The 9,170-nt window shown below is 36.8% G+C and overlaps 1 protein-coding gene across 2 annotated transcripts; it reads right to left on the reverse strand.

Moving 5' to 3' along the window:
* Positions 1 to 1,175: 1,175 nt before the first annotated feature.
* On the reverse strand, positions 1,176 to 7,338 carry LOC105034635 (organelle RRM domain-containing protein 2, mitochondrial). 2 transcript variants are annotated; one of them, XM_010909854.3, is made up of 4 exons: positions 7,141 to 7,338; positions 2,348 to 2,416; positions 2,163 to 2,269; positions 1,176 to 1,550 (listed from the first exon to the last, which is right to left on the reverse strand). In XM_010909854.3, exons 1-4 carry the CDS (start codon positions 7,253 to 7,255, stop codon positions 1,425 to 1,427), a joined length of 417 nt encoding a protein of 138 aa, XP_010908156.1. In that variant the 5' UTR covers positions 7,256 to 7,338; the 3' UTR covers positions 1,176 to 1,424. The 2 variants fall into 2 exon arrangements, with proteins under 2 accessions (XP_010908156.1, XP_073114103.1); XM_073258002.1 differs by having other exon boundaries at positions 2,163 to 2,416.
* Between the last annotated feature and the right edge of the window lie 1,832 nt (positions 7,339 to 9,170).

Here is a 9,170-nt window from a genome sequence, read left to right on the forward strand (position 1 = left end):
AAACAAAGTGGGTGTCTTTACCCAAAAGAAATAAAAAACGGTGCAAAAATAAAACCCCACTTGCCGACAATGCGTGAAATTAGGGAGAGAGTTGCTTCACAAAATTAGCAAGCCTTACGAACTTACCAGCTGTCTTTACCATTATTGATTAAAGGTAGCCATGATATGGATTGGGTCGGACGTACGATGGATCAAAGTTTTATCATCCAAACCTGATCTTTCATGAAACGGCTCTATCATCCCAAACCTAATCATTTATTAGATGGCCAAAAAGACAGATCTAAACCTGACCATTTTATGAAACAGATAATCAATGGATTGAAACAAGTTATGCAGGTTAAACAGTTAAGTATTACCGTCTCTATTATTTATTTTATATTGACACTCTATTCAGATTGCTGAAAATTACTGTTTGTGATATGCTTTTTAAATAGCAATTCAAATTGTTTTGACCATTTATATTGCCTCTCACGAGACAATCTAAATAGATTTGAAGAAGAATGACTATCCAAATTATCATTTTTTTTGATAATATTACAATAAAAATTTTAAACAATTATTTCTCAAAAAAAATCACACAAAATTCGTTGCTCAACCCACCGTCCATCCCTTCTCTTGGTGCTGCTCATAGCTCCTCCCTCTCCCTCCACTCATCATCTAGGACCTACAACTGCTTCACGCCCCCCCCCCCTCGCGGCTCCTCCACCGTCATCCCCCACCACCCCCTCCGCAACTCTTTTGTGTTCATCCCCACTACCCCCACGGCTCTTTTATGCATGCCCTCCTTCTCCTACCACAGTTCCTCATACCCTTTGGCTCGCCGCTTCACACCACATCCACACCATTTTTCACCAGAGAGAAAGAAGAACACGAGCAAAATTATTGAAGATATTTTAAAAATTTGATTTCATATTACTGATAATCTAATTGTTATATATGTCAATCAAAATTTTTTAATAATTTTATTACAACATTACTTATATGTATCAAATACAATAATTAATTATTAATAATTTAATAATGACAATTGATCTTAAAGATAATCCACGTTATCTTTTAAAATTACCTGACGATGCACCAGAAGCAACCATACAGAGACCATTGAATTCTAAGATAAGCTACAAGAATACAAAAGCATGAAGCCTGAAAACAAACAACATAGAATACCTTTGGCGGACATTAAAAGTTTTATGTTGATTCTTCATGTTCAATTTTTAGCACACAGAAGCAAGTCCAAAACAAAATTAATTAGGTATGTCTTTTACACGTTCATCATACTCCTGTTACATCATTAATGGATCCTGCTTCCTATTAAATGATAATCAGTACATTCGAGAGAGAGAACATATTCAACACTATTAAAACATTTGAAAACATGTTTTGATCCCGTAACATCAAAATCATTGAATGCCTTCAAACTTCTACTAATAGCCAGATGGAGACTCCGACATCTGAGGTGGTTGTGGTGGTGGCGTTTGAGGCTGTGGCTGTCCCTGTGGGGGCGGTCTTGGCCTAGCATACTCGGCAAAAATAACCCAACCATCCAGAAACTGCATGAAAAATACTTGAGAGAGTAAAATGCACAGGAAGTACATGGGTTAAGTCATCTTGGTCTATCAGAATCGTAATGTGTGTGTGTGTGTGTGTATATATATATATATATAAGCTAATAAATCTTGATGAAGTTAAATCCTAGCATTTCAAATCACCAACGTTAAGTGTTCAGATTCTATAGGAAAGCATAAAACAAGGTTATCAGGGCCATAAATTGGATTCCCCAAAACCTGGTCCAGATGTCGCTCATGTGAATCATTTATGCAGTGAAAATTCACTATGTATGGAATATTGTGCAACAGTTTTTTCAGTGTTGGAAATGCGAACCACTGACCAGTTGACGCACTAAAATCGTGTACTGAATTGAATCTCAGAAGAACTCAAATCTGAATGCAAATTCATTTATCAATCAAGTTTGGTTGCATTGTCAGAGCCTATTCATTTTGATGGATCCAAACCCAAATCCAAATTTGATTTTTCTCATTGAATTAGGATGTTAGTAGAATATGGATTCAGCCCAAATCTGAACCATTTACAGCCCTGTCAAGCAGTAATGCAACATTCTAGTATATACACAATTCAGAAGGCAGTAAGTATGACCAACTTACCTTGCCATCCATGCCTTTTATACCTTCTTCTGCTTCTTCTACTGTTGCATATCTTACAAAACCAAAGCCCTTAGAATATCCTGATACACGATCAGTCACAACCCTTGCTGTAAAATGCACAAAAGTTAGAGTTAGCATCTTGTATATGTGGTCTCTCACAGAAGGCTTTGAGAAGAAAAAGATACCATGGACTACTTGACCAAACTTTGCAAAAGCTTCCCCAAGTCCCTCTGATGTAGTACGCTTGCTAAGCCCTGCAAATCATTATTTTTGTCAGAATAAGGAAAGTAATAAGGTTAGCCAGCAGAATGCTAAGGCAGTGGCATATATAGATAATAATGGACTTAATAAGAGAAAAGAAAAGGACATCCACACCCACAGAGTAACTAAAAGACAGATAATTCTCATAGCTAAAGTATCATTGTCATCAAGCATGGCTGTCTAGAAATCCAGACAGATGTTTTTGTATCCATGGCTGTCTACCGCACATTTAAAGCATGCAATGTATATAACCATTGTTTTTAAAGACCAGCAGAATGAGATGGCACCACCAATAATGTACCACTCCAGTAGGATTTTGGGCATCTTAGTCATAATGGGGCAACACCGGCTGATATTAACCAGCCAGTATGACACTCGTTTTGATTATCTCGACTGACCCGAGTTTGTACAGATTGATACTGAATGCCGATTCCAAGCCATCCCAACCAGGATGCCCCATTCCAATTTTTTTAAATGGGATGGGGAAAACAAGGGGACCAAATGGGTACTTGAATGCCTTTAGGCATCTTGTGATGCCCTTTTGACCCCAAAATGTAAGAAAGGGTGAGAGAAGAGAGGGTAGAGAGGAAAGAGGAGAAAAAGAGAGGAAGAGGAGAAGGGGAGGGGTTTTCTGGTCTCCCTCAGGAGGGGCTGCCAGTGGTTCAGTAAGGGAAGGTCACTCCATTCAGGTAAAGCCCTCGGACCTCTATTCTTTTTGGCCAAAAATTGGTGAAAATCAGAAAAATGGCAGAAATCCATATTGATTTTTTTTTGTTTTATTTGAGTTTTAGATATGCTGTACGGTGGGCAGCATCCTATAACATGGTGATTTTTGTTTGTTAGTGAAATATTTTATTTTTATGAATTATATATTTTTTGTATTTAAATATTAAAACAATGAAATATATGAAAATAGTCAAAAAATTTGTAGCATGTTTGCATTCATAGTATGCACATACTAAAATTTTTATGACTGCAATATCTTTCTCAATATATTTATAAACATTTAATTAATTATTTTATCATGAAAATATTAAAAAATTCCCAAGCCTCTTAAAAGTCTAAAAAAATTATGATTTCAGTAATTAGTGGATCCTTTTATTACTTTTAGGCTATTTTTACCGGAAAAACATTTAAGAATTTGAAAAATGGTTAGTTCAATGTAATCCACATAGAATATGCATTGATAATTAACAAGATGAGTTCTAAAATTGCCATATTGTATTTTATCAATCAACATATACTTTTCTGAATTTCAAGCTATTTATATGAAAATTACTCAAAAATAAAAGTATGATTTAATTGTTGAAAACATAGATTAATGAGAACAATTGCAAACTGCTTATTTTCCATTTTATTCACCAACAAATCTAGAATAATTTATAGATTATTTTTTCATAAAAAATTATTCATGAATCATGAATAATATGGTAGAGTTATAGCAAAGAGAAAAATCCATCAACAATTTGCGAACCTGAATTGAATAGATGATGTGCAAGGAACATAAGTTTATAGGTTAGCAGATGGCTTCTTATAAGAGGGGTCAAAAAGAGGTTAATGTTAGATAACCCTATTGAAGGATGAGCACAGAGACATGTTACCAGGCATGCAATTATTATGACTTGGGCAATAAAGGAGGTGGGTGACAAGGTTGAAGCAACATTTGTAGGTGGTTATCATGATGTATAGAAGTATACCAAGATGCTTGGGGAGGTCAGATGGGCAATGAGAAACCACATGCAAAGTCTAATGGAAGCAAAGCAAAAGGACAGATATAAGCAAGCTCTCAACAAGGTTGTAAAGCAGCCCAGATCAAAGATCAGCATGGCAAGGACAATGAAGGTAGTGGCATGAAGTGAGCAATCTGATCCAAATGATATGGAAGCTATTGAGATGCGGGATACAAGGAGGCCATGAGGCATCATGGATTGTTTTGGCATTACAAAGGGAATGGTGGGTCTGGTGCATCTAGTTGAGGGCACAGAGGTTGTGCCAACAGAATCAAATCCCTATTTTGTGTATTTCAAGAAGGATAAGAAACATGCAATAAGGTCTTCCATAGCCAAGTGGTTCCACCATAATTAGTCACCCCTTTTTGAGGAAGCTTTGAAGTCCCTGTTTCGTTGACTTCTCTTTCTTTTCAACTGAGAGAGACGAGTGGACTGTGGAGTGTTAAAAGGTAAAGGCCAAAGTACAAGCCACTTAACCGGTACTGTTCAGATCCCTGTTTCTTCTATTTGAGCTTTCTTGATTTTTTTTTTCTTTTTTAACAATTAATAGTTCTTATTGTTTTAATAGAAGTGTTATCATATTTTTTATCATTTTTATAATGCAAATTTTGTTTTTATGCTAATTCCTATTATTTTATAAAAAAACTGAATTTATTACTGAATCTTACGATTCGAATCACGATTCGAGTCGCAATTCCTATCAAGGCATGGGCGATTCACGAGTCGAATCCCAATTTGACAACTATGGGTAGAGCCTTAAAGTTAGCATAGAGGTGCTGAGCTGTGGAGCACTCTTGAGAAGAATCTATGTTTGGTACGGAGGTGTGCACGAGTATTACAGTTGATTCGAGGGGTCGGATTGCTTGCGAGCACTTGAAGGTATCACATGTGCTCAGTGCAACAGAGTTGCTAGGCAGAGGCATAGAGGTGCATGCTTAGCTATGTGGTTGGACTGCTGCTTTCTTATTTGCATGTCCAAGGGAACGACTCAGGAGGGCTGGCCTTGGTGTATGGCATGCCGAGGCATCGCATAGATTTTGAGTAAGAAAACACTCACCCCATGACAGTTCATGCATGACAATTGTGTGATGGATGGGTTTGAGCTGACCAAGAGGATCATGAACTTCCTAGTGTACTATGATAGGCATCCTTTCAGATGCAATTGATGGATCCAACCATATCCACGATTCTAACTACATGTTAGGTCTAATAAACAAGGTGACTCAGGATGTTGGACAGCAATATGTCATCTAGATGGTGATAGATAGTGGTCCCTAGTACAAGCATGCAGGTGAGAATCTCAAGGAGGACATGCCACATATTTATTGGGCATCATATGCAGCCTACTGTATAGTTTTGATGATGAAAGATATTGGGAACCTGTCAGGAGAAATTAGTTGTTCATAAGGGGCAAATTATTTCAAAGCATATATACAATCACACATGGGACCTTGCACTGATATGGCAACATCTAGGTGGCAGGCTACTAAGTCCAAGCATGACATGGTTTGCCATGCACTACATAGCTTTGAGGAGCCCCCATGAGAACAAAGCAAGAGAATTGTTTTGAACAATGCATACTAGGACCTACGTGCACAGATATGAGAAATGAAAAGGAGCCTTCATATAAGATGCTGCGAATGGTTGAACATGAAAAAAAATTCCAACCTCATATCTTACATAATTTTCAACTAGTTGCAAAACTCAAGACTGAAAGCTTCAACACTAATTCTCCATAAGGATCTATGGGAGTTCAAAAACAAAGCATAGATGAATATATTGGTAGTTTTAAACTCGCAGTCAAGGTATTCCTTGCAATAAACAGAAATGATCCACTTCACCTTTGTGTTCCTTCTTGAAAGTTGTATTAAACTAAATCATAAGCCTTAATTGCTTGAGGACAAATTGCTCTTCACATCATATTTTCGAATCTCAAACTTGGCACCATACATCTATATAGCCATTTTAGATGATCAAGTATATTACATATAAGCTAGATACTATTTGGTTATGCAAAAGCATTGAAATAACCTTAAATCAAACCCAGCATGAATTTGGGCTCTAGTTCCATGAATTCATGAACATCAAGAAAAATATAGAAAAATAAAACATACATAGAGTGAAAACAAACAAATATTTACATGGTTCATCGATCTTGGGCTAGCTCCCAAATCAAAGGTTAGGAAGGTTCCCCTACTTAAACAGATGAAGTCCTGCCAAAGCCGAAAGCTTGACAAAAGAACTTGAAAGATAGTAACATGGGCAAAAAATATCCAATATAAAGAAGAATTCTGCAGTTATTATCCATTGGAAAATGACATCCTGAATTTCCTGTTACTTCTCCAGGGAACACCATCTGTATGCAAGTTTGCTTTGGCACTAGATATCCCTTTCTTGCAAAACATTTAATTACATCTGCTTTTTGCAACTATCCCACAATGCCAGCCTTGATTTGACAGCTTATAACCCCAATATTTGTAAGTTACAACGCTTATTAACATTATCATACAACTAGCTATGCAACCTTATACTAGCATCTAACATGAGCAACTTTTTGGAGGAACTGACATGACCATCATTATCAAATAATTTTGTATTCTGCTCATCCTCTTCTTGGGAGAGGCAATGAATTACCAAAAGACTCGAACCATCTATTGTATTGACCGAAATACTCATTTTATTGAGTACTGAGTTATTAAAGAACTAATCTTTTTCAATTAGATACATCAAAAGCTATATTATTCTGATTTTGCCAAGAAAGGGGGAAAAAAAGAAGCTAACATCTATCAAGAGCAATACAAAAAGAAGAAGAAAAACTACACTCCAAAAAGAGTTAAATAAGAATTCAATTTTACTGCCAAGAACAAAAATTGTTCCCAAAGTTAACGCTTTCTGAATCTAATATCAGTGGGAAGTTGGGTATATAAAAACCCTGGAATCGAAACACGGACCTAATGGAAAAAGAGAACATCGGATTGAGGACTCACCGGAGACGAAGAGATTGGTGGAGGGCTCGGCCGCCGGACGGGCCGCAGCGGGAGGAGGAGGAGAGAAGGCGGAGATGGAGAACAACCGCCGGAAGCCAGCCCTCACCGCCGCCATCACTCTCGCCCTTCTCTCGCTCGCTCGGTGGGTGGAGAGTCTGGAAACGTTCCAGCTTCCGCCTCTTTTATAGGAAATTTCTCCCTCTCAAAGGTTAAATTACGAAAATACCCTATTCTAAAGGGTTCGACTCTAGGGTTTAACGTTTCGAATGACGAAAATGCCCCTAATTTCGCCAGTGGGTTGCGAGATACGGTTCCGTCCAAGCTCCAGACACGGTGGGGTTTTACTGTCGGGTTAAACATTTTGAATGGCAAAACAATCATTAATTTTTTTATAATGGCACCACTAAATCGCTGGATTCGGACTCAATCCAAACTCCAAACCCAACGAAGAATTTATATATTTGCAAGCAAAAATCATATTCCAACCAAAATAAACGTAGATGAAGAGAATGCTTTAAAGAAAAGCATAGGATGGTATTCACTGTATAAACAAGGGTTACCTCTAAGAAATCAAGATTGATATAGGATATTTCACATTCATTTGCTTGCAATGAGGTTGATCTACATGATAAATGGCAAACAATTCCGCTAACCATGAGATACATATGGGAATTGATGTATAGGAGAATTATCCTCATGATATTTCTTGGATGTATGAATGATTATCCTAAATGATCGATTTATACATTCCAAGATTCCATAATGATGGGTAGAGTTGATCATGGGTCGGACTTCGGGCCTAAATTCTTTTCATTTTCAATTGGACTTCAGATCACGTCTATGTAAAATTTAACATCTTCTGGGCCTAAGCCCGGCCCGTGATTAGGTCTAATGACACGTACCAATCGTCGTTTGTATATCTTGTTCTAAGGGGACTCTTTTGATAAGTTTAAAGTTCCAAACTTTGAGTGCTAAGGAAAGTTTTTAAATTGTAAGTTTTAAAGCTAAGTTCTAAGTCTAAGATCTCAAGCCTGAGCTCTTTGTGCTGTTGGACTTTTATCTCTCTACCACTTATATAGAACCTTTATTATTTGTTTAGAAATTATTTGACTTAAGCATCTGAGGGCCTTTTATCGGATACTCTACAGCAACAGGATTTTTTTTTCTATGATGTTTTAGGATAAGGCCCATTGTTGTACTAAAGATCCGGCCATGATCTCCTTTCCTTTTCTTCTGATTCGGTGCAATCGACCCAGCTGCGATTGCATTCGAGCTCCAGCCATTATCATCTACCATTCAAAAAGATGCATCGAGATGTCCAACCAACTCCTTTGATCTATGTAGCAACTTATCGTTTTCTCCAGCATCCTAGCCAGCTCAACGGCTAAGTCAAACCGGCTTCAAATGGCAACAATAAGAAAGATGGAGAAGACGGACAGCTTTTTTGGTGTTATATCTCTCTTCTCAAATTGGACCTTAGAGATCAAATTTACTAGAAGAGGGATAAATTCTGCTAGTTTTATAGATATGAAGGGAGAGGGAGTTTATCAACTTTGGATGATTTTAGGTGGTTTCTCAACCACCCGAAGTAGCTCATAGAGTAGCCCAACATAGGTACCCAACCATGACTCGAGTTGAACACATTGATTTATTATTTTTTATCTTTTTTAACAGAAAATTCTATAGATAATAAACTATCCTCTAAATCTTGGTGATGGTATAGTCACTCGGCCCTACTGCTAAGAACTATACAAGAATGATATGCTGGCAGCTTATGATGTCTTTTTAAATACTAAATCATAACTTAATTTGGTGACAAGATTTGTTTGTATTTAATGTTGTTGGAAAAAAATACAATCGCAAACAATAATATCACAAATTTTTTTCTCTTTTTGTACAATTAAATGAGATATTACAAAATAACAATAATTTCTACAATCTATTAAGACAATCAATAAATAAAAATAATCAAACAATTTATAAAAAAGATATCATAATTTTTAATGTGAATTTTTTTCGGTGTGAATATC

Source organism: Elaeis guineensis, chromosome 5 (assembly GCF_000442705.2).
Source record: "Elaeis guineensis isolate ETL-2024a chromosome 5, EG11, whole genome shotgun sequence".
NCBI lineage: Eukaryota > Viridiplantae > Streptophyta > Magnoliopsida > Arecales > Arecaceae > Elaeis > Elaeis guineensis.